This window comes from Festucalex cinctus, chromosome 16 (genome assembly GCF_051991245.1).
Source record: "Festucalex cinctus isolate MCC-2025b chromosome 16, RoL_Fcin_1.0, whole genome shotgun sequence".
NCBI lineage: Eukaryota > Metazoa > Chordata > Actinopteri > Syngnathiformes > Syngnathidae > Festucalex > Festucalex cinctus.
This window is the reverse complement of record NC_135426.1, coordinates 12,777,213-12,802,099: the sequence shown is the minus strand read 5'-3', so window position 1 is coordinate 12,802,099 and position 24,887 is coordinate 12,777,213. Positions and strand designations below refer to the sequence as shown.

General features: G+C 40.0%; 3 protein-coding genes across 3 annotated transcripts in view; all 3 read left to right on the top strand.

The window, feature by feature from the left end:
- The window catches only part of plcb3 (phospholipase C, beta 3 (phosphatidylinositol-specific)), a 29,017-nt gene extending 12,286 nt beyond the window's left edge, over positions 1-16,731 (top strand). Inside the window, exons 3-34 of the mRNA XM_077500016.1 lie at positions 4,135-4,203; positions 4,532-4,669; positions 4,782-4,861; positions 4,929-4,982; positions 5,064-5,142; positions 6,358-6,458; positions 6,541-6,707; positions 6,775-6,921; positions 7,056-7,213; positions 7,280-7,362; positions 8,704-8,788; positions 8,948-9,095; positions 9,164-9,265; positions 9,345-9,418; positions 9,475-9,571; positions 9,662-9,746; positions 9,836-9,960; positions 10,034-10,188; positions 10,873-11,034; positions 11,110-11,209; positions 11,294-11,398; positions 11,483-11,577; positions 12,220-12,343; positions 12,475-12,516; positions 12,639-12,748; positions 13,962-14,071; positions 14,147-14,306; positions 14,390-14,466; positions 14,534-14,623; positions 14,710-14,767; positions 15,345-15,431; positions 15,619-16,731. Of these exons, the coding sequence (XP_077356142.1) occupies positions 4,135-4,203; positions 4,532-4,669; positions 4,782-4,861; positions 4,929-4,982; positions 5,064-5,142; positions 6,358-6,458; positions 6,541-6,707; positions 6,775-6,921; positions 7,056-7,213; positions 7,280-7,362; positions 8,704-8,788; positions 8,948-9,095; positions 9,164-9,265; positions 9,345-9,418; positions 9,475-9,571; positions 9,662-9,746; positions 9,836-9,960; positions 10,034-10,188; positions 10,873-11,034; positions 11,110-11,209; positions 11,294-11,398; positions 11,483-11,577; positions 12,220-12,343; positions 12,475-12,516; positions 12,639-12,748; positions 13,962-14,071; positions 14,147-14,306; positions 14,390-14,466; positions 14,534-14,623; positions 14,710-14,767; positions 15,345-15,431; positions 15,619-15,924 (3,573 nt within the window). The 3' untranslated portion in view covers positions 15,925-16,731. The remainder of the gene's footprint in view (positions 1-4,134; positions 4,204-4,531; positions 4,670-4,781; positions 4,862-4,928; positions 4,983-5,063; positions 5,143-6,357; positions 6,459-6,540; positions 6,708-6,774; positions 6,922-7,055; positions 7,214-7,279; positions 7,363-8,703; positions 8,789-8,947; positions 9,096-9,163; positions 9,266-9,344; positions 9,419-9,474; positions 9,572-9,661; positions 9,747-9,835; positions 9,961-10,033; positions 10,189-10,872; positions 11,035-11,109; positions 11,210-11,293; positions 11,399-11,482; positions 11,578-12,219; positions 12,344-12,474; positions 12,517-12,638; positions 12,749-13,961; positions 14,072-14,146; positions 14,307-14,389; positions 14,467-14,533; positions 14,624-14,709; positions 14,768-15,344; positions 15,432-15,618) is intronic.
- An 836-nt stretch (positions 16,732-17,567) lies between these two features.
- Positions 17,568-21,410, top strand: LOC144004280 (uncharacterized). The gene is made up of 6 exons (XM_077501380.1): positions 17,568-17,676; positions 17,799-18,284; positions 18,370-18,477; positions 19,267-19,367; positions 19,445-19,506; positions 21,295-21,410. The coding sequence occupies exons 1-6, from the start codon at positions 17,619-17,621 to the stop codon at positions 21,305-21,307; spliced, it is 828 nt and encodes a 275-aa protein (XP_077357506.1). The 5' UTR covers positions 17,568-17,618; the 3' UTR covers positions 21,308-21,410.
- Positions 21,288-22,124, top strand: LOC144004281 (protein S100-Z-like). The gene is made up of 2 exons (XM_077501382.1): positions 21,288-21,543; positions 21,925-22,124. Exons 1-2 carry the CDS (start codon positions 21,385-21,387, stop codon positions 22,066-22,068), a joined length of 303 nt encoding a protein of 100 aa, XP_077357508.1. The 5' UTR covers positions 21,288-21,384; the 3' UTR covers positions 22,069-22,124.
- The last annotated feature ends 2,763 nt before the right edge of the window (positions 22,125-24,887 follow it).

The window sequence follows — 24,887 nt, the reverse complement described above, 5'->3', positions numbered from 1 at the left end:
CAAGCTCCCTGAGTTGTTTTTGAACTGCGTGAGCTTGTCTCTGCTTGCTCCATTCCCGCCCGCATTTTATTGCTTTTGATAGGACAGCTTTGTTTATATGTAAGCGAGTGCGTGTGGCTTTTTATAGTGGTCTCACTTACTTTTGCTGACATTAACTCAACTGACTTTATGAGTTTATTTCTCTACATCTCTTTTTTTAACCCCATTTATTCAGCATTAGTGTGAATATGAAACTGTTATGTTGTTCCAACTATCCACACACCACAAAAACTATGTGGCAAAGGGAACTTAATCCTCTTTCTTTATAGCTGATTGTTACTTTTAGCAAGAAGGGAACAATTACACCGCTTGTTAAAGGTCATAGGTCTTGTCTCGCTATGGGGGAAGCGGGGGATCGGTTTCCAACCCGCTGCCACCGCGCGACATTTGAACCCGACCGCGATTGGTCACCCGAGGCACGTTTGGAACGACGATCTTCAATAAAAGGCCTGTGCGGGCGCGGCACAGGAAAGGAGTGGCGCTCCCTTGATTGTTTTCTTGGCCTTTAATATTCTACGGTGTGAGTGCAGATCATGAATGTAGGACAGTGGAACAAAATGTCTGACAGCCTAATCAAGGCGCAGTAACTCTTAATCATACAATGGTTAAATATAGCTTGACCACTACTGACTTTTGATTGGAAACAAAAGACTGGACAATTTCTTTTTTTGTATCAACCCTCACAGATCCTGAACTATTTAGGACCAAAACACACGGTGAGGCTGAATTCAGCCATTATAGTGCTCAACTAACTTGCCAGAACACATCAGGACCACAGAGACTGTTGATATTTTTAACTCATTCACTGCCAGCCCAGGAAAAATTGAGTTTTGACGTTAATAGTCGTCAGTGGCAGTGAAGGAGGATCAAGATTCACATTTTTAGTTTGAGTTTTATGTGATCACTTTTACTCCTACTGTCTTTTAAATTTTAGATCCTTTTGTTGCATTGTCCATAAGTATGGAGGACCAAAAACAAAATGCCATAAATAAATAAATAAATAAATTTTAAAAATGAAGTGAAAATAGAAGCGGATATAAAAAACTATATAGTTAAAAAAATAAATGGAACTAAAAACAACAAAATATAAATAAATACAAAAATAGTAAACAAGATTAAAAAAATAAAAATAAATGTGGAATTAAGTACAAAAATAAATATATATAAAAAAATTAAATAACAATCAATAGGGGTGAGAATTGCCGAGTACCTGACGATTCGATCCGTATCACGATTCATAGGTCACGATTCGATTCGATACCGATGAATCCCGATATGAATTTACAAGTCGATTGTTGCGATATTTTTACTCAAATTTAGAAAATACCTTTCATTTGGCTTATACATGTACACTTTAAGATTTGTATGAAAATGTATTATTACCTTATAACTGTGAGCCACTGTATGTAACAAACAGGTTTAACAAAATTTGTCATGTTTGAACATTAATTGAAATAAAATATTAAGGCTAAATGTTCCATTAATTTAACATTCTTCCATCCTGAAGGTGTGAAAGTGAGACGTTTTGTTGAATATTTTTCCATCAAAAATGGATGTTAAAAAAATCGATTCGGCTCCCTATTGAATCGATTCGAGAATTGCGTGCTGTAGTAGCGCGATATATTGCCGAATCGATTTTTTTTAACACCCCTATCAATCAATAATCTACGCTCATTTATTTATTTTATGCTGCAGATGCTGCTTTTTTTTGTTTTTTTATTTCCATTCATATTTATTTTTTGTATTTAATTAGTGAATTATATTTTATGTCCATTTTATTTTCACATTAATTTTTTTATTTGTTTATTTATTTATTTTTGCATTTTTGGGCCTCCATATTTAATTTTGCTGTTAACCTTTTATTTTCTTGTCTAATCAACTTTTAGCTCCAATGTTTCCTCATGTGGGGGCCTTTGCATTGTAAGGGGTGTCTGGCCTTCTCATGGAGTCAGGGGGTGTTGATGATGATTTGATATGATTTATTTCACTTCCTTTTATTTCTTATTTCTAGTTTGAGGGAGGATCGAACCATTTGTCCCACATATGATGGAATAAGCGTAAGCCTATACATAAAAACGCGCGTCCCTCTATAAATTCCAGACATCAGAAAAAGCAGGCTCATTTGGCGCTATGATCGGAGTCCAAAGTGATAAACAGTGGAGGCTGCATTGGGGCTTGGCACTGACAGACGAATGGAGCACTACAGCTGCGGCGACTAGCTCAGAAAACAGCGAGACATACAGGCCAGCTGAGCACAAGGCCGGAATATGTCAGGAATGTACTCGCAGAAATGGCCGACCTTCTCAGCAAGCGCGCCCCCCGCCAGCGCTTCGACAAACAGCAATGTGCACAAACCCTCATGCGTTTCTCTTCTCTTTTCTTTTCTTTCTTTTTTTTTTTTTAACACATTCACTGCCAGACCAGAAAAAAAATATGCATCATTTGACGTCTTTTCCCGTCAATGGCAGTGAATGAGTTAATCACACGCTGACACATGGTGCTCTTTCAGAGTTGCTTCAATGCCCCCGCTACAACCTCTCCCCTCAAGCATACACGCCATCTTGCTCAACAAGTCAGGATGTTTCACAAGTTTGAGCCTGCATGTCGGCGATTAGCAGTGTGTGTGTGTGTTTGAAGGGCAAGTAACAAAATGTTAACTGTCAAAACGCACACACGCACGCCGACAAAGTTGTCGTCTCAGTTCTTGCCGTCTCCAAGGAGTCACTATGGCGATGGCAGAATGAAACCACAGCCTGTGGGAGAGATGGAAGTTTTTCAATGATTGCCTGTGTGCGTGTCCTACAGACCCAGAAGCGCTTTATTCCCCCCGGGTCTCAAATTATTCTCCACAGGCCAATGGGTGGACAGAGTTTGAGTCCAACTCAATTTGTGATCCCTTTTGAAATAGTCTCTAACGTGTTGTTGTGCTTGTGGCCAATCTCGGTGAAGCAGACGAGACCACAACATGGTATCAAAAATTTGAAGTGTGTTTTTGGAGAGGAACTACAACTGTGACATGAGAAATGACGAGCAAGGAGGAAACAGACAGTTTGGCAGACGGAGAGCGAATAACAGGAAGCATGACATAAACAGTTTTTTTTTCTTTTAATTCATTAAAGATCTGATTATGGTAATGTTAGGAAACTCTGAAGCAGAAATACGAAGGGAATGAAGGCAGCAAAAGACGTTTTACATATTTACAGTTCCCTCCTTTGTGTTTAGGTTCTTAACCTTGTTTGAGGTACAGTAAAATATGATTTTGTTATTATTATTCAAGACATAGATATAGGGTGGGAGAGTATCCTTTTCATCTAATCTGTCTCTCTTCCCGTTGAATTCAGAAAGCGTATTTTTGTAATCCTCATATTCATGCATCTTAAGGAAGCATTTCTTTAGTTTTGCTAGATAGCTAGCTCAATTTGGGAGTGGAAATCATGCGGTTAGGACGCTGACTGCCATCACTCAACTCTATATTTATAGAGCACTTTAATTAAAACAACCAACACTGTCTTCTTAAGGTGGAAACGGCAGAGGCCCCAGAATTGAACCCTGTGGAACACCATACATTCCGTTATACATGTGAATTCATATTGTGCATACTGGTCCGACCACTTTCTTTTTTTTTGCTCGAGGGAAATAATAATAATGAAGAAATCACACGGCAGCCACAAATCGACTACACAGCGCACCAAATTCGTTGCAACACAGATAGGCCAAGCAATGAGTCGGGTGTCTTGACCTCCGGCGAACCCCTCAGACTGACTCGTCGAACCTCTGGGGCTCGCTCAAAAACAGGTTAAGAACCACTGGTTTAGGACTTTTAACCGTTGCTGCTGCTTTCTCTTCTTCTGGACCACACTAGATTATGAAAAGCTTTTTTTTTTTTTAATTCAGTCCCCTTCAATGTCAAATTTCTTCTTTTTCATACTTAGAATGTTGCTTGGTTTTGATATCTACAAAATCTCTGGCAAGGGAAACTCCCCACATGCACAAACGAGCCTGGCACATTTGACTCGCTGTGACCCTGCTCAAATTGCTTAAAATAGTCCAATTATGGCCCTTTTTAATATGTCTTTGTTTGTTTGTTTATTTTAGGAGGTGGAGATTCTGGACATCAGCACGATCAGGGACACCAGAACGGGAAAGTACGCCAAGCAACCAAAGGTAGGTTTCGTGCGTGTGCATGTTTGCGTGCGATGGTGTCACCTCCTGCTGCTGACGAATCCGTGCCACTCAAGTGTGATTGTCACCAAAATATGTGCGAGTGCACCATGTGCGCGTTGCTTCTCGACATTGCGAAAGGTGACGAAGCTCTAATGAGCCTCGGCACAGATGGACCAGGAAATGACACAAGCGGCGACGGTGGGGACCTTGTGTCGTCGGCACAACATGAAACCGACATCACATTTAGTCATGACTTGAGTCATCGTTTTGGTTTGCCTCCATTTGAATGTATCATGGTGGAAATGAAGCTTGGCGATGTTTCCTTCAGGATCCCAAGGTACGAGATTTGCTTGGCTTCAGGAAGGGCGACAACGTGGAGGGGAAGCTGGTCACCGTCGTCCACGGCAACGACCTGGTCAACATCTCCTTCCTCAACTTCCAGGCTATGCAGGAAGACACGGCTAAGGTAGCCATGGCAACCATCTTTCACTCCTTCCTCTCCATCCTTCCATCCGCCCTCGTTCCATCCTTCCTTCCTCACCAATGACGACATTGGAACTTTCACCCGCTCTTCCCAGATTTGGACTGATGAACTGTTCACTTTGGCCACAAACATACTCTCCCAGAATGCATCACGGAACACGTTCCTCTTCAAAGCGTAAGAGCTTGCATGTCATATTTGGCGACGGCGACTTGGACTAACGCGCGTTTTGTTTGTTGGACAGGTACACCAAGTTAAAGCTGCAGGTGAATCAGGAAGGGAAGATCCCAGTGAAGAAGTGAGAGATTATCTCATCGACATCATTTTCAAATGAAGCAGCAACTCAATCAGGTTTCTGCGCTTGGTCTCTGTCTTGCAGTTTCCACAAGATGTTTTCAGACAAGAAGCGAGTGGAGACGGCTCTGGAGCAATGTGGGCTCGTCAACAACAATAACAAGGTAGTAACAGAATCAGGAGTAGTAGTGTGACGATATATCGTGATACTTTATCTCCCGATAGAGAATCGATACGCCTACGCAAGTATCACAATATTTGTAGTTAATATACAGCCACTATAACAGCTTAATTGTTCATTGCTTATTGAGCAATTACTTGGCAGGCCACTAGGGGGAGCGCCACATAAGAGTGGCGGGGAAATGTGCGGAAGTCTTCAGGCGAAGAAGACTCATGAGCTTACTTTTACTTGTGTAAGACATTTATCTGTCCAGTAAGTGACTCAGTTTTTGCATGCGTTTCTATAAAAAAAAAATAAAAAATGTATGTCTTCAATTTTAATGTTTTAAAACATATTTTATTTTTCGACTTTTTGAAGCACACAATTTCTGAGGAATATTAATATTGATTTAATTGGATTTAGTATTTAAGTAATTTTATTTATTTCCTTTTGAATTGTTACACACAAAAAAGGAAATTTGTTCACAGAAAGTGGTCTCTGACATTTGTATTTGTTTAAAAAAAATACACTAAAGTACTCACTGTGAAGAAGACACCACTTATAATATTGTGTTTCAATGATGGTACAAAAAGTAGCTATTTTCTCGTTGAAAAAACATCAGTTTATGTCTTGAATAGTTTTATCATAGATTATCGTGGATTTATTACCTGACAAATATATTGATAATCACGGTATCGTGAGATAATTGTGAGCCTTGTATCACATATTCCCACCCCTAATCAGGAGGTTGTTGGAAAAAGCTGCAGTTCGACGTCCTTCCGAAATGTTCGCGTCTTCAGCAGGAATTTCGTAGTAAACCTTCTGCTTGTTATTATGCTTTTGAAAAAAAAACTCGTTTTCACTTTTCCAGTAAGAAATAAATGATCTCTTTTCTTTGAATGGGTTATGTCATGAAGTACTCTTTGAATCGTCTGCATTTTAAGATGCTGCGCTTGTGGTTTCTCGCTCAAACTGTGTATCTTTTGTGCCGATTATCCGTAGCTAATCTTCTTCAAAGATCAATATGAAGTCACAAGACTTGAAGTATAAGGGGCCAACTTGTACAATCGCCACTGTCAGCACTTCTCTTCTTGGTGTTGTCCTCTGGTTGCTTACACAGAACACGTTAAACCGATCAGTTTTGCATCTAGTTTTATTTAGGGCCTTTACCTTCTGCTTAACCGTGTTTTTTGGATGCTTTTTCTTTTCATCTTTGCAGTCAGATGGATTAAAGCCAGATGATTTCACATGGGAGGCCTTTCAGAAGTTTCTCAACAGTCTGTGCCTGCGGTCTGAGATACAAAGCATTTTTGTGGAAAGGCAAGCGACACACAGCACGTTTATATTCTTGTTTGTTTGTTTGTTTTTTTGCTTGTTTCACCTGCTCGTTTTGCTGCTTCAGTGGCTCCAAAGGGAAGCCTTTCAACTCTCTGGACCAGCTGACCGACTTCATCAACCGCCGGCAGCGCGACTCCCGCCTGAATGAAGTTCTGTACCCGCCGCTGAAACGAGAGCAAGTCCGGCAGATCATGGAGAAATATGAGACCAACATCAGCCAGCTGGAGAGAGGTCAGTGTTGTTTGTTTTGCGGCAAAAACGACAACAAAAAAACTACAAAACCGTGTCTCGCCTACAGACCAGATCAGTTTGCAGGCCTTCACGAGTTATCTGGGAGGGGAGGAGAACAGCATCGTTCCTCCAGAGAGGCTGGACATCATCGACGACATGAATCAACCGCTGTCGCACTACTTCATCAACTCCTCGCATAACACTTACCTCACAGGTACCGCACAGTGCACAAGAATTTACAGTGAATGCGCATTCAGTACCTTCAACAAGTTTAAGAACCACTTACTGATCTACAGTAATCATTTTGTGTTGGAGTGGCTCTCATTGCTTCCTCTTGTTGGCCTCCAGTGGGTCAGCTGACCGGATTGTCCTCAGTGGAGATGTACAGGCAGGTGCTGCTCACCGGCTGCCGCTGTGTCGAACTGGACTGCTGGAAGGGTCGACCCCAGGACGAGGAGCCCTACATCACCCACGGCTTCACCATGACAACTGAAATACCCTTCAAGGTGTGCGATGCGATATTTTGTAAGACGATTGAATGTGAGCTGAACTGACATTTTTCCGATTTGCAGGAGGTAATTGAAGCCATCGCGGAGAGCGCGTTCAAGACCTCGCCGTACCCCCTCATCCTGTCCTTTGAAAATCACGTCGATTCGTAAGTGTCGACGCAGTGAACCCCAAGTTTTTTGCGACGGATCTGTTCCAGACCAATCTGTGATAGGTGAAAATCTGCGACATAGAGAGAGCATAGCCCAGTTGAAGTTTGCCATCAAACTAAACCAGTGTGACCCAACTGTTGTCAACGGTTAGAGTACATACAAGTCAAAAACAATTGTCAAACATCAGCCATTTGGCCGATTTATTTAGGGCAATGTTGGGAGAGCCATTATTGGTTGATTAATCGGCTGTCTGATTAATCTGGAGCCACATGTGGCTCTTTAGTCCCTCTCCAGTGGCTCCCTGTGGATCTCTTAAAAAAAATAAAATAAAAAAAAAATAAGGAAAAAAAAAAGCAGTACCGTAATTAATATTTTTTACATATTTATTTTTCTAATAAAACGTTCTTTAAATGGATTAACGATGAAATAAAACATGATTAATTAATTATAAAAAAAAAAAGTCAGGGTCCAAATTTTTAAGTTGTCAACAAAAGAGGCAAAAGGTAGATGAAAAGTTTTTAAAATTGCCTAAAAAAAGTCCAAAAAGTAACATTAAAATGTCCAAAAAAGGAAAAGGAAAAGCAGAAAATTACCATAAAATGTCCACGAAATTGTCAAAAATTTCGGAGAATTGAATAATATAGAAAGATGACAAAAAAGAAAGAAAAATGGTCAAAAAGTAACTATAAAATGCCCAAAACAAATGAAGAAAGTCAGAAAAATACCATAAAATGTCTTTCAAACTGCAAAAAGTCAGAATTTTTATTTATTTATTTATTTATTTATTTTTTTAAGGCAGAACACATTCAAAAAATGTCCAAAAACGAAACAAGAAATCCCCCCAAATTACCATAAAATGACACCAAAAGTGTCAGGAAATTTACAGAAAAAAAAAAAGGCTTTAAATGTAAAAAAATAGCCATAAAATGTCCCAAAAAATTAAGAGAGGCAGAAAATTACCATATGTCGATAAAATTATCAAAATATGTCAGAGATTTTGACAGAAAGACAGAAAAGACTAAAAATATACAAAATATTATAAAAAGGTAGAATGCTCTGTAGGATGCTGCATGTTTTTAGCTATTGGACCCTTAGTACATTAGACTACTGTTTCGGCTCCATTCAGATTTTTTTATTATTTATTTGGCCGAAAATGGCTCTTTTGACAGTAAAGGTTGCTGACCCCTGTAGACAAACAAAATCACTTCAAAGTTGCAGGGGTGATGAATGATGAACCGGGTTTTACAGGGGTCGACTATAAAATGTAAAATGTAAATAAAGTTTTAAAGCTGAATAGGCCCACGCAATATAAAAAGCTTTTTTTTTTTTTCTTTCAGGGCCAAGCAGCAAGCCAAGATGGCGGAGTATTGTCGGACCATATTTGGAGACGCCTTACTCATTGACCCACTGGAAAAATACCCAGTAAGACTGATTTCCAGTCAGATATCCTTCTGTCATCTTTATCTTTACTTTGGTAATCATGGGAAAGTTTGAAAGTAGTTTGAGCCTCAACTTGAGAACTTGACGATTAAAAAATTGCGCAATGGCAGCTTCATGTTTATGTCTGGCCCTTGGTGACAGCTGGTCCCGGGCCAGCCGCTCCCCTCGCCGCAAGAGATGCTGGGCAAGATTCTCATCAAAAACAAAAAGAAGCACCACCACCACCGGCCCTCGAGCGGCGGTAGCATACGAAGACGAGAACAGGAGGAGCAATCTTCGCCCCACACAGGTACACAAGGAAGACAAGGAAATGATCAAATCGGCGTGTAGACATGCTAAGGCGGATTGTGTGTGTAGACTGCCCTCTGCTGGATGCTGAGGGAGAACCGCTCCTGTCCAATGCGGAGGAGAAACTCGTCGAGAGGATGCTGAAAGAATCTGAACCTCGCAAGTCCATCGGTAGACAATTACAGCTCAATATGCTGCAATGTTTTCAATCAATGGTGACACGTCGGGCTATTTATTTACACATTCTCAGGAGGCGAAGGAGAGAGCGAGGAGGATGAGGAAGACGAAGCCGTGACCGAGCTGAAAAAGCCCAACTCGGATGAGGTATGAACCTCAGCGCCAGAACTTTGGATTTTGATTGACAGATTTTCCCCCTCTAGGGGACAGCTAGCAGCGAAGTCAACGCCACAGAGGAGATGTCCACGCTCGTCAACTACATCGAACCCGTCAAATTTAAGACCTTTGACCTGGCTACCAGTAAGTGGGCTAGCGAAATTGCATCTTCCAATATATGGTGAATTGTTGCGGGCTACTACTTATAATAAACTTGTCGTTATTTTACACCAGAGAAGAAGAAGTTCTTTGAAATGTCATCATTTGTCGAAACCAAAGGCATGGACGCCATAAAAAGCTCGCCGATAGAGTTTGTTGAGTATCCTTTGATCCTTCTTGGGCACATCTCCAAAACACTTTACGAAATTAGTGCTGTAAGTGTTTTCATACTTAACAGCACTACTCCAGGTACAACAAGAACCAGCTGAGCCGAATTTATCCGAAGGGAACAAGGGTGGACAGCTCCAACTACAACCCGCAGCTCTTCTGGGACGTCGGCTGCCAGATGGTGGCGCTGAACTTTCAGACCCTTGGTGAGAAGGAGGATTGTAAACAAGCAAATCCGTCTGCAGTCTTCTTCATCTCCTTGTTGGTTCTCTCTGGTAGATCTGGCCATGCAGCTCAACATGGGCGTGTTTGAGTACAACGGTCACAGTGGCTACCTGCTGAAGCCCGAATTCATGAGGAGGACAGACAAGCACTTTGACCCTTTCACAGAGGACATCGTGGATGGAATAGTCGCTAACACAGTCAACGTGACGGTCAGGGCAAATGTGATGTCGACATTAGGGATGAGTTTAAACAAAAAAAAACAAAAAAAACATGAATCGATTGTTAATCTCTTTTTTTTTTTTTTCCATCAATTCTTATGAAAACACCGACACCGTAAGGCATATTTATGATCAAAAACCCAAAAAAGTGAACATTTCATTTCAGGGGACCTTTAAGACAATTCAGAATCTTCTTAATTTATATTTACAATTATTGAATTACAATTCTGAAAATATTTTTCATCTCATCCTTGCTGATGTCAATGTTTGTGTAACACTTAATCATTTGACCAGTTACCACAAAATTTAATTTGGAATTTTATTATTTGTGGAGTTTTTAATCATGATACCCGGCCTTATTTCAAGATGTTAGTACTTGCAACAGTGGACAATACCATTTTACAATCAGGAACTACTAATTTAAAATAGAAAAAAGGAAAATTTCCATTAATTTCATGCAATTTGAAGGAAAAATACTATATTGCGTTATAGGTCTTTCTTTTAAATTATCATTATTAGTACCAGTGGTATCAGTATTGTCGATTACTCAAGATTTGAGGACTCGTATTGGTATCGGTCTGAAAACAAATGTATCGAATATCCCTCGTAAACATTATAGCCAAATTTTCTCGAGTACTGTACTGAACCACACCTTGTTATCCCGACATCTGTCAGGTGATCTCAGGCCAATTCCTGAGCGATAAAAAGGTCGGCGTGTATGTGGAAGTGGACATCTTTGGACTTCCGACAGATACAAAACGTAGACACCGGACTAAAACCTCCAACAACAACTCGCTGGATCCTGTTTGGAATGATGAGACTTTTGTCTACAATAAGGTGATCAATCCTTTGCTCACATCTGTCTTGCATTTAGTTGTGCTCGCCTCTTCAAATAAAATTCTCACTGCCCAGGTGGTCCTCCCAACGCTGGCCTCTCTGAGGATCGCCGTATTCGAAGAGAACAACAAGTTCATCGGGCATCGAATTCTCCCCGTGTCGGCCATTAGGCCAGGTCAGTGCGCGTGCGTGGTGCACCTGAGAAATGACTCGCGTGAACTTCAAGCTTGATTTATTTATTTATTTATTTTACTTTTAGGTTACCACTACATCAACCTCAAGAACGAGTTGAACCAGCCCCTCCTGCTTGCTTCTCTGTTGGTCTACACCGAGGCTCAGGATTATATTCCCAATGAACACCAGGGTGAGCTGACATTGAGGAAAAAAAAATCACATATTAAATCGCAATCACTGAAACAATTCTGGTTTAATTTAATTTTGTCTTCAGAATATGCAGAGGCTCTGACCAATCCCATATTATTTTTGTCCGAGCTAGACAAAAGGACGACACAACTGGCTGTGCTCCTGGACGAAAACTATGAGGTGCATGCACAATCCCATATGTGAATCCATATTGCACATATTCGTCCAACCAATTTCAAATTTTTGCTCGACGTAGTTAACTCATTTACTGCAGCCATTTTCACCCCCTTCACTCCCGGCTGTTTTAATGGATTTTGACTGATTTTTGCAAGGCTCACAGAATCTTGTGTTCTTTTGCTATAAAAACATGGAGCCTACCAAAAGAAAGATTAGAGTAAAAAAACAATAAATATATATATATATATATATATATATATATATATATATATATATACAAATTTTCTTTGTACTGCGGGGAAATAGCTTGTTTTCAACATGGTCCTGGTTTATCTCTTATACTTTGCTGCCACCTACTGGCCGTTTTTGTAATTACTACCATTTTTTTCACCCATTCACTGTAGTTGAGAGGCTGCATCAAAGCCTTCTTTATGTTCTAGCATAAAAAAAACAAAAAACAAAAAAAAAAACCCATCTAAATACGTTTTTGGTCACGTAATACATTTAAAATAGAATGCATTTATAGACATTTTTGGGAGCAAATGAGTTAAGTTATGAAGGGATTACAATCGTAGTGTCATCACCTGCAGCATTTCATCACAAGTTTTGCTAACTTTCACTTATAAGTCTTTTGGCTCCTCTTAGCAATTCCCCAACCAGGCCAGAAATGGCGAGGCCAAGAGGGAATACGAGGTCACCCCAGGGCGCGTTGCATCACCCTTCCCCCCTCCCAGCCGACCCAACGAATGCCCGGACATCATCCAGCCAGGTAGCGACACGTGCAAAACATTTCACCTGCTCTACATGTCGCTTTTTGCTTTCCCATTCTCCATTTCACACGTCTGCTTCTCCCTCTTTATTTATTTATTTATTTATTTTTATTTTTGTGTGTTTATGTAGCGCAAAGTCCAAAGGAAGACCTCATCGCAGCTGTTTTGACAGGTAACGCCATCCCGCCCCATAACTTTCAACCCCAGTGTTTGTGTTTCCCCTCAAAAATTGCACGTTTCTTCTTCCCTCATTTCGATATATGACCGCTACTTACTTTTTGTCACATCTCTCAGATGTGCAGCCGCAGTCGATAGAGGAGCTGAAGCAGCACAAACACTACTTGAAGCTCCTTAAGAAGCAGAGCAAAGAACTCAAAGAGTTACGAAAGAAACACCTCAAGAAGGTAAACACGTTAACTTGACGACCATTAATTAGATGTGTCAAAATGAGTGTGAATTAATGACCGTCGCGATGCAGCAGACACATGCACATCAAAATTTAGCAATAGTAATTTTAATAATAATACATATATTTGTGGAGACTGGGGTCAAGTTGTATTTTACAATGTTAAAAATGTGCAGAATTTTACAAGTTACTTCATCTTAAAGATTAGATAGCTCTTAACATTAAAAGAAAAAATGCACCGAGCTGTCACCGTCTTACAAATGCAACTATGCCATCTAGTGGCAGAAAAATGACAAATCAATATTGCACTCGTTTTTTTACAGTACAGTACATCCTTTTAATTTAAACTCCAATTTTGTAAATTGTTATTAAATAACAGTATCAATGACTAAAAGATGCAGCCAAATTTTTATTAGTTTAACATTTGTATTCACTTTTATGTTATCGGGAGTATGAAAACTTTTATTAACATTTTATTGTACATTTTGATCAGATATAAAATTTGTGATTAATGGTGAGTTATCTATCATGCGATTTAACTCATTCACTCCCAGCCATTTTTACAGAAACAATCCCCTTCGCTCCTGGCTGTTTTACTGGATTTTGACTGATTTTGCAAGGCCCACAGAATATTGGGTTATATTGCTATAAAAATATGGAACCTACCAAAAGAAAGATTAGAGTCTCTTCTTTTATCAGGAAAATAAAGTATATTTCTATCTGTTTCCGTTTTGCAGCAATTAGCATTACAGTATAAGCTAAGTTTTATCGTTATTCACAAATCTGTTTAGAACTGTGGGGAAATCAGCTTGGTTTTAATGAGTTGTTTTCAATTAGCTTGTGTTCCCTAGTTGAGCTGTTGTACTCTGCTGCCACCTACTGGCCGTTTTTGTAATTACTACCGTTTTGTTCACCAAGTAAGCCTTCTGTATGCTCTCGCATTAAAACAAACAATATCGAAAACATACTGTAAATACATCTTTGGGACACTTAAAACATTTAAAATGGAACATATTTATACGTTTTTAGGAGCAAATGAGTTAATTACGACTTAAAAAAAAATGTAATCGACTGACACCCCTACTATTAATACTTTTTTTCGTCACATTTCTAAGATTTTTTATTTTTTTTTACTCTTTTATTGAAAGAGTCATTAGAACCTGAAAGTAGTACATGATAAATGTGGTCAGTTATCACTTTGTGTGTGTTAGGTGTGGAATCTTAGTAAAGAGCAGAAAACTCGAAGTACTCAGCTGGATTGTGACGTCCAAAGGAGGCGCAGTCAGATGGAGAAACACCTTAAACGCAGCGTCAAGAAGAAGTAAGGATCTGAAAGAGAGTACCGCGGCGTCAAAGAGCGGGTCGTGACGCCTTGTGTTTTTGCCTCCTCGTTCAGCGAGCCCCAGGAGCCGGTGCGGCGAGAACTGTCGGCTCTGGATCAGGAGCATGAGAAAAAGACGGTCCAGCTCAGGGAGTGGCAGATGCAGGAACTACTGAAGCTCCGGCAGCAGCTGCACTTACTTGAGAGGGAGAAGCAGCAAGCGTACCTGCAGGAGGTACAGGAGGAATCCCTTTGCCAAAAGTTGACAATCTGTAAACTTGGGAGTGTCACACGCTTGTGCCGCTTTCATCTTTTCAGTCCTTCCAGAGGTTGAAGGAAACGGCGCATGAATGCCAAGCAACTCAGCTCAAGAAGCTCAGGGAGGTTTGCGAGAGGTGAGTGCGCCCGTTCGCAGGGAACTCAGGACCGAAGTATGCCACCTTTTGCTTTTCCTGCCCGTAGGGAGAAAAAAGAGCTGCAGAAAATTATGGAGAGGAAGCGACAGAACAGCATCAGTGAAGCAAAGAGCCGGGACAAAGACAAGCCTGACTTGTAATTGCTTATTCATTTATTCATGTTTTTGTTATTCACACATTCGTTTTTATTTAAATGATTTCACTCATCTGTCTTTTCTACAGAGAACTAAATGACATCAACAGGAAACACGTTCAAGACTCTGTCAACTTACTACTCAGGGTAAATGCACTTGAATAAAAACACTTTGTATATAAAACAACCACCACCGTTTTCTTAAGATGGAACCCATGGGCAGCAGATACAATGAAAACAGCAGAGGACCCTAGAATTGAACCCTGTGGCACACCATACGCTCGATGTACATGTAAATTCATGCAAATGATTAAAATGCAAAACTGATCTGGATGCTGGTTGTTGATTCTAGAAAGAGAAAAAACTTACTCCTCTAAGTTAGAAATTTTCTTCTCAAATGAAGCCATTGATTCAAAAAAGCCTTGACGTATATTTGGGTTGCAAGTTGCAACCTTGAACCCTTACAAGAAATCAACATTCTTCTTCGCAAGGGCTATCAAAACAAAAAAAAAAAAAAGAGAAATACAAATCTGCCACATAACTTTCTGCACACTGCTGCCACCTACTGTAGTGGACATGAAATTACGTTTTATTCTAGTAAAGTTGCTACAAAAAGAAAAGAAAAGAAATGTATTTGGATTTACACACGCTTGCCCCACTATTTGGCTGTTATATATGCATTTTTCATCTCTGACTCCCTGTACATGTTTTCCTGTCACCACAGCTGGAGGACGCTCAGAACAAGAGGCTGGAGAAGTTGAAGGTGAGGCAACGAGAGGTGCTGCAGCATATCGACGACGAGCTGCCGGCGGTGAGCAAACATCACTTACGTCCAAGTCAAAAATGAGTCTGAAATGTGGATTGCGCTGGCGGCAAAAGTACTCAGTACTCATACTGTACTTGAGTAAAAGTACAGATAGTGTATCTATATATTAAAAAAAAATCTAGTAAAAGTAAAATCAGAAGCTTTTTTTTTTTTTTTTTTTTTTTTTTTTCAGCTTCAGGCCGAGCTGGATAACAACCTGGAGGACGAGTTCCTCCACCTCCCGGAGGAAATCTGCCAGCACCTGCAGCTGGAGCTGCAAAACAAAGGTCTGCACAATAACGCCCTGTGTTCGCCCGTGTCCAACAACAGCAGCCCGGGCTCGGGCTCGCCCTCTAACTGCTCCACGCCCAGCGACCCGTCGACGCCGAATTGCAGCATGTTGAACCGGAGCATGGACAATATCACACCCTCTTTAGCCGACTCCACGTCCTCGTCCTCGACTGCCTTCCTGTCTGAGGTGGAGATGTCCTTCAGTTGAAGTTTTTGTTTGTACACATGAGTTTGAATGGGGGCTGTGATGATTATAGTGCGGGATAGTAATTATTATTCCTTTTTTAATTTTATTGTTGTTCATAGAGCTCTACTATTTTTTACTTTTCGGCAGACGACATATCAAAATCACGAATAGCAAAAACGTTTTACTTACTATACTGTTGCTTCAGTTTCATGGTAACCAGTGGTTAAGATTAGCTATCTAGTTTCACTTTTCCTGACTTGTGGTACTTCGAGTGGAAATATCGTCCGTGCTGGCAATTGGAAACGTTGACTTATTTTTAACTGTAATGGCAGTAGTCGGCCAGCATGTGGTGCTACAGCCTTGACAGTTTTTCCACTTTGCACTGTGCAGTCATCTCTTCTGAAGGCCGTTTTTTAACAGACACACTACCATTCTTTTTTTTTAACCAAATTGTGTTGCACAAATATCACGGTACTTTAATTTATCAATGTTTGTTTTGTTTTATCTGTAAATTCCCCATCCTTTTCACCCCTCCCCATTTGGTGTTTTACGTTCCACCAAAAATGTTTTCCTGTGGAATTGAGGAGGTTAAGCAATGGCACTCGTAAATGTTCCCTGTGCATATGTTTTTGTTTTATGTGACTTTTACTACTGACTGCAGGTGCTGAAGTGAAAGGTCAGGAGTGTTGACATCTTTTTTTTTTTTTTTGTCCGCTCACTCCTGACCCTCCTCACTCTATGAGCACTGGCTGCCTGTCTGTCTGTTTCCTCTCACAAACGCATTCTTTGTCAACACTTACCTTTTATTTAAATGAAATTTCAAAAGAGTCTGCTGTGTCCGTGGTTGTTTGTTGTCAGCACTCGAAGATCATGAACTGACCTCCACTTAAATACCAAATGAGTGAAATTAGTAATACTGTATAAGATGATGTTTAAAAAGTAGTATTACAGCGTATAGGGTTAAACAATATTGAAAAAAGATCTTATTGAAATTAATTTTGGTTATAATGTCATTTAATGTGTGATTTTTTTCACGGGCCTCTTCACAAATATTTTTTAAACAAGCAATAAATTATTCTACACAGTATTACAATAAATTATCTGATTTATTGGACATAAATATATATATATATTAGGTTAGTCTTATGTTAAAGTAAAGGAAAATTAACCAAAAATGAATATGAAAGACAGTTTGTCTACTTTAGATTAGAGTTGTTAACATCCAAAAACCTTTGACTGGCCGTCTTTAAAGTGTGCAACTGTGCATGCCGACAATGTCTACCAAACAAGTGTGGCATAAAGATAAGTCACATTACAACAATGATGCAAATTTGTGGCTTTATCACTTCAAGTTTTCATGTTTCATATATATATGTTTGTTTATATATATATATATATATATATATATATATATATATATATATATATATATATATATGTTTATATATATATTTATGTTTATATATATTTATATTTACATAGATAGTTAAGCCTTTAACCCCAATACTGCAACCTTTGCAAAATGGAAATTGCATTCTACCACAATGCAATATCAATTTGAATTTGATGAATTGTTCAGCCCTGTAAATCTTTTTTTCTCCAAGTGATTACACGCATTCAGTACAAGGCCAAGTTGTCATCTTTCTCAGTGTATGAGCGGTGGGAGGGTTTTCAAAAGGTTATCAAGAGATGAGTCTTGTTTTCAGTGCGGAAACATGAAGTGTCTGCTGAGCTGTCTGCTTCTCGCCTCCAACTGCGCTCTCTCATCATGGAGTAAGTACAAGCAATGAAATACATGTTGAACCTGTGATAATGGATGAGCATCACTGTCTACTCAACCTTTTGCCCCCCTCAGAAATAGTCGGCTATCTGACCTTGTCCTTGGGTATCTGTAGGTGATGCAACCGCTTTGCAATTGAGCCAGAGTGCTGACATTAATGTCCTCGAGAGCCAGAACGTCAACATCAGCTGCTGTTGGACAGGAAACTACCCCAGAGTCAGAGTTGAGTGGAATAAAAACAAAACTACCTATAAAGTCTACTACTACCAATTTCAAATTTGCCAGCCGGCTCAGCCGCGATTGGCTAGCAACCAGTCCAGGGTGTACCCCGCCTACTGCCCAAAGCCAGCTGGGATAGGCTCCAGCACCCCCGCGAACCTTGTGAGGAATAAGCGGTCAAGAAAATGGATGGATGGACAGCCGGCTCTGCAAAAGGTTTCCAAGACATGTGTGAGCTTAGTATGGGCCAACATAACAACAGAAGACTCGGGCCATTACGTGTGCCAGGCCAAAGCGGATATACCAACTCTGATGACGGGCAGAGGAAACGGTACAGTCGTTACAGTAACGCGCCAAAGGTCAGATGGCATTGCGGAAGAAGGTAGGTAACCAAGGCTTACATAAAGCCAGTTTGTTTTGCATTTTTTTCATCAAAAAAAGGACTTTCCACATGCTGGATGTTGCAGATAAGCCCGGAAGTCCTCTCTGGGTTCCACTCGGGATTTCCTTGGCTTTGGTGGCTTTGTTGCTCCTCTCCGCGCTCGCCTGCATCTTCAAACTTAGACAAAGAAAAAGTTAGTAAAAAATGGTGCCTCATATTTATTTGTTTGTTTTAATTATAGCCGGAAGCGAAACTCATTTTTGTTGCGCAGAGCCAAATTGTCGTTATGGTTTCTCTCAAAATGGCTGAAACTGTAAAAGTATAATGATCTCATTGTATTTTTACAGTGGTGCCTTGAGATACATCATACAAATGACCCGATTCGGATGATTTACTTTGACTTGTTTGACTCACTTCACAACAAAGTTTGGAGATGGTCAATATTCTTTTAAAAAAAACAAAAGAGAGAGAGTTCAAGCTGTTTATTGCCACTCCCAGTTGAAGTTCAGTCAAACTAAACAGTCTGCTAGCTTGATGCTAACACATAATGAGAACTGCAATAGACAGGCTAACAAATAGCATCTTATGTGGTTGTGTTATAACACTGCAAACAAGACAGACAATGTAACAAGACTCACAGGCATATATTTTTTTATTCTGTGATAATAAAAAAAAGAAAAAAAAGACAAATATTGCTGCAGCATACGGAGGAGTTGTGACCGCCTCGTCCATCTCCATGTACAGTATATTCATACGTCTGTATTATACTGCCCCTGATGGACAAGTTACGCACATTAGAAGGAGCCAGAATAAATTAACCACAAGTACAAACTGATAAAAAAAATTTTTTTTACGTTTTATTTAATTATGTTACACTATTATGCTTTTGTAAAGTGAAATATTATAGAGTGCCATTTTCCTTTAAAACTAAATAAATAAATAAATAAATAACTACATGTTTTGTGCGTGTGTGCGTGACAAGGAGTCAGTCGGGTGATCTACGAGAGCCCCCACTTGGACTCGGATGACGCCGACATGGACAAACGCAGCAGTGGCAACTCCTCCGCAGGCTCGTCCCAGTGGGTGAGTCCATTCAGGCAGAGGTGAAAGTTCACGGCGAGCAGTGCCACACGCGACTTACCTGTACATATGTGTTTCAGTGTCAGGTGGTGGTGTATGAATCCGTTGATTACTTTGACCGTGTGGAGAAGAAGCAAAGCGGGTGAGCTGGGACGGGGTCAGAAGATTTGGTCATTACTACTGCATATATTGTATGTAAAGACAGCTTGTATTGCGGAACCTTTACTTACCTGTATTTTGTTATATAAATCAGGGGTCAGCAACCTGAAATACTCAAAGAGCCATTGGATCTGATCTATCTATCTATCTATCTATCTATCTATCTATCTATCTATCTATCTATCTATCTATCTATCTATCTATCTATCTATCTATCTATCTATCTATCTATCTATCTATCTATCTATCTATCTATCTATCTTACAATGGTATGTTGTATGCGCCCTCACTAGTCTATTGAGAATATTACAGTTGCTTGGTAACGACTAGATGGGCGAGTACCGATATATCGGGCCGATACCAGCCTTTTTTCAAGTACTCGAGTACTCGTGACGCAGACGAGTACAAGCGACCGATGGCAAAGGGGGAAGACGTTAAGTGAGTCCTCCTTGCCTGTAACTGGCGCTAGCTTGCAGCAGTTTTTTCACCAAAACTTCACCGGTTTGGAAATACTTCAAAATTGTGAATCTTAAACTAAAAGAGCATTTTTGTGTTTTATTTTGAGCGTTAAGACTACTGAAGAGTGACTTTACTGTTTTTTTTTTTTTTTTTTTTTTTTGTCAAAATTAAAGGAAATAAATTTGTTTAAAAATATCTTTTAGTGATTTTTTTTATTTGTCAAAATGTACTACTAGTATCAGCAGTTGGTATCGGTATCGTGAGTACTGAGGATCTGAGTATCGGTATCGGTCTGAAAAAAAGTGGTATCGAACATCCCTAGTAACGACCAATTACGGCTCAGCTTCAGGAAAAAATGTGAGCCGTGATTGGCCATTACTTGAGCCTCAAGCAACTCTTATGTCATTTTCAGTCGACAACAAATGAAATATTAATCAGAATACTGTGTTTAGACCAGTAGAGCTACATAGAATATATTGTAAAGAAAAAAATGATCATGGATTTAACATGGGGTCAAATAGAGCTCAATAAATCTTGTCCCAGGTGGTACACGGCGACTGTAACGCATATTTTGAGTAAACAAAAAAAGCTGCAGGTTGCCAACCGCTGAGCTGATCTAAATGTACAATAGCTTAACAAGAAGTGAAGGAAATTCTGCTTTGTTTGATCCTGAAATTTCCCCTGTTAACGTTTTTGAAATTATTGAAGTGTATAAATGTTGTATTTTCTATTCGAAAAGGGGATTATACAGTAAGAGTTGTGAATTGATGACTGTCTCATCTGTAAGCGAGTGTTCGTGTCATGCCATTTCCGGGCCTTGATGCCGAGTGGAAAGTGTGTGTGTTATCTGTGGCCGTGAATGGCAGGTCAGTGACAGGAAGTGGAAACAACGCCTGTGACATTTCAACGAGTTTCTCTTTGTTACCGACGTGCTTTTAGTTGAGCTTGTATTTCTTGCACGTAGACTGCAGGAAAGGGCCATCTTTGAAAAATAAAGAGCAATTCACTCACTTTTAAAAAGATTTCGTTACTGGCAAAACATCCTTACTTTTATTTCTCGTGGATTCCAACGTGCCCTGTAACAAGCCTTTTTCACTTTTGTACTTAGTCATGCTATGTAAACACCATGAAATAAAAAGGCCGCTCCTAAACTGAGCAGTAAGTAAACACCATAAAGCAGGTTTTACTATGTAAATTGGGCGTCTGTTTTATTCTTTCCATTGTTCCTATAATAACAAACTTCCAACTTCACCCTAATATGTTGCTCAACCGGTCCCTGTCCATCTCTGTCAAAGCCTTTTGTCCCTCCAAGGTACTATATATAAAACGAGCTTCCAAAAGCCCCGGCATCTTATCCCCTGTATCTCCTTCTTGGCGACACTCGTTGACGTCCATTTCCAAAATGTGTGAGGAACAAGTACAACCGACTGCCCTGGAGCTGGCCATGTTCACTCTCTGTGGCGTCTTTCGCAAATATGCCGAGACAGATGGGAGGACGGACACCCTGAGCAAGGCTGAGGTCAGGCTTCTGTTGAAGAAAGAGATGCCCCAACTTTTCAAGGTAATATGCACAACAATGAGTAGATAAATGCGAAGTAACCTGGATTAAATATTCAACCAAATTATTCCACAGAAAGAAAAGTCTGTTAGTTTAATGCTAAAATATATTGTGAACCACAGCTCATAGAAATTAGCATCAACATTATTGCAACCTTTCTAAATATACTTGTCTTGTTGGAGTAATTTTACTGCAAATTACTTTTTTGTTTCTTTTTGTTTTAATATTGTTGGTCGACTTCTAAAATTACACGTGTTTTTTTTTTTTATATCTATTTGACGTTCATACTTTAATAAATCAGAAATTACTCTAGTTTCTCAGTGTGTGAGTAGATTTTTTTTTTCACTGAATACATGTTTGTTCTTGTGTTTTTGGTGCATACAGGCAGCACAGGAAAACCAGGAGGGGGGGAAGATTTTGGAGGCGCTGGATATTGATAAAAGCGGAGAGATGGACTTCAAGGAGTTCATGGTCGCCGTGTCCTGCCTCACCTGCATCTGCCAGTCGATTTGTTGTTCCAAGAAGTGAGCGTGGCAAGACGTACTAGCTAGGATGTCGCTGAATAAAACCGCACTGTACTTGAATATGGGCGTCAAGGGTCATTTCTTTGCTTTAATACACACATGCAAAAGTGACTTCTATCTTTGAACAAAGGAAGGGGAAACTGTGTTGAAAGCCACAAAAAAAAGCTCCCTGGTCTCAACAAGACAGCAGGTGCAGGAGGCCATCCATTTTTGAAGATAATTGTTGAAAATGTGCACGGATTGAGAGTACTTGAGCGCATTTATTGCATGGGTGGTTATCCGGTGCGCTTAGCTAGCTAGCTATGCCCACACCCAAAAAACACATAGTCAGTCGACTCAATCCACTGATGTGGCTGCTTTTTTGTCCACACACATCACACAGACAAAAGCGAAGCGAATTTTTTTTTTTTCTCCAAATAAAGTTTGACTTGAAAATCAGTGTGGGCTTTGGGCTGGGGTAGTTGAGTTGTGTTTTATAACTCACAACTTTTATAAGACTTGTAATTTGATGATACAGCACTATGTATTTTGCGATGGAAAATTGTGCGAAATCTGATGCAGCCATCTTTTTAATGTTACTAGTACACTGTCCTCTTATTAATAATCTAAATAAGCTTGACTTTTCACAATTTTGAAGCTTCATTTAATTTATTTAATTTATTATCATTTTTAATCATTCAAATATGATAAATATTAACAACACTTTTTTGATACAAGATTATTTCACCATACTTTTTGTGACTTATTTTTTTTAATGTAAAAATATGGACTTGGCCAAGGCTATTTTATAGGATTCCTGTGCTGCCCTCTAGTGGCTAATACACAGTCTGCATCAGATGACAGGCATCAGTGAACACTTTCTGCCTTTCTCTGACTATTAATCGGCTTGTGAGGTCAACAACCTGACCCTTTTCTCCACCTGTGTGTGCGCGCGACTGAGTGCAGTGCATTACGCGGGCTTATCGGAGATTAAGGTGACCACAACTGAGGACTGTGCCTTTGTGTACTCTTCCAGTCTCTTTCTATCCCCATATGAACATTTCAATGTTTAAAGGAGGTCAAAATTCACGCCAAAGCCTTTTTGAGAGTAGTTGTTCGGTGAGTAACTTGCGCTTTGGCTCTCCTGTCATTTGCAAAACAAAAGCAAGCGGGTAGCCGGTAGGCGGGTGTGCCAGTGTCTCACATCCTACCTTCAACCTGTCTGCTCAGACAGTTCAGCTGATTGCGTGCCTTGTTACGGTACTTCTTGCCATACCGCACATTCCTACCAAGCTGCCATTACGGAGGTATTCTGTCAAACAAGATGCTTTGTGTTGTTCTAATAATATAGTAGAGTGGACGCGAATCAAACAAGTCAAGTTTGAAGTCAAGTCAGGTCATAAGTCAAGTTACGTGATCATCAGGTGTGTCTGACTTTGCCACCTGGAGGCAGTATAAGATACAGAGCTATTGTTCATTGAGATGTCTCAACACCTCCAAATGTGTTGTTCTATGCAAAAGATAAAGACTATATGATTGAGAGTACTCATAACCTTTTTGTCTTCTGTGTTGGTATACAGTTTGTGTTCAGTTGCTTAGAGAGTGAGAGCAAAGAAACAAGCTAATGCTAATGTATTTAGCTAGCAGACTGAAAGGCTAGGCTATGTGATTGTTTTAAATACTCAAGGTACACAAGATTCTGGGATTTTTATGCTTAGTTTCACTAAAAACTTTGGCTGAGAATGACAATAAACAGTTTGAAGTCTCTTTTTTTTAAGAATTGTATGTGATAAACACACTTGCTTGTTGTGAAGTGAGTTCCAATAACGACTACAACCGATAACATACCATGGGGCCTGAATCCTAAGTCTGACTCAGGTCACGTCATGTTCTCGAAGTACTCCGGGAAGCCTCGCAAAGTCCGATCCGCAAACACAAAGGCCCCACTCATAGCGCACAACCCGCTCACCTTTGACCCACATACAGCAAGGCCTCCTTGCCGTGCATTTAGTTCCGGATGTTTTCAAAAAGGTTCAAATTTGAATTGTCACGGCAACACCGCGGGCGTGACTTCATCAAGGTAACTTTGCTTTGCTGGTTTTATCACGGGCATCGCAAAGTTTTGCATTAAGAGAACATGCACGCCTGGAATGTCTTGATAACGCGGACACCGTGCATCACATGACACAATCTCCTCCCTGCTTTGACTGACTGTTGACGTAATTAAAGGCAGCAAACTTTGGCACTAATTCACGGGAATCACATGACTAGTCTTTCAACTTTTTTTTATCTGACGCCTCTGGGATCTGTGAAATCAGACAACTAAACCGATATCAGCACCAAAATGTCATCAAGTGGTAGAGAAAAACATGCCTGAGTGCATGTTAGATGCTAAGCAACTTTGATCACTGGCTGCTTGTTCAATAAAAAGCCAGTGATGAGATTGGCCAGTAATTGATTGACTTTTAAATGCAGAGTCATTGTGTTTCTATTGCGGCGGATCCTCGTGTAGCTTACTCCAAAGTCCAGCCAAATGCACAAATAAATAAAAAACATGGCTGCATCATAAAAACTTGTAATGTTGTGTGTGTGTGTGTGGGGGGGGTATAGTTAAAAATAAACATGTAACAAAGATTAAAGGAGGTTATTTTTTCAAATTGTTTACATTTTGCTTTCCCAGCCAGGGCATACCACCTGCCAGATCCCATCTCAATAACTCCTCCACGAGGATTACTGGGGCACCCTTGAACTGTGCCATCTGTTCCAAATGGACACATGTTTTGAAAGTGAAATTCCCTGCCCAGTGCTATGTTCCATAATTGATTTTATAAACTTCATTGTGAT

Excerpts from the sequence above, each read along its gene's own strand:
- LOC144004280 (XM_077501380.1), top strand. The coding sequence starts at position 17,619 with ATGAAGTGTCTGCTGAGCTGTCTGCTTCTCGCCTCCAACTGCGCTCTC. Across the intron at positions 18,478-19,266 it reads CAAACTTAGACAAAGAAAAA|GAGTCAGTCGGGTGATCTAC; the intron begins GTTAGTAAAAAA and ends GTGCGTGACAAG. Across the intron at positions 19,368-19,444 it reads CCGCAGGCTCGTCCCAGTGG|TGTCAGGTGGTGGTGTATGA; the intron begins GTGAGTCCATTC and ends TATGTGTTTCAG.
- LOC144004281 (XM_077501382.1), top strand. The coding sequence starts at position 21,385 with ATGTGTGAGGAACAAGTACAACCGACTGCCCTGGAGCTGGCCATGTTC. Across the intron at positions 21,544-21,924 it reads AGATGCCCCAACTTTTCAAG|GCAGCACAGGAAAACCAGGA; the intron begins GTAATATGCACA and ends TGGTGCATACAG.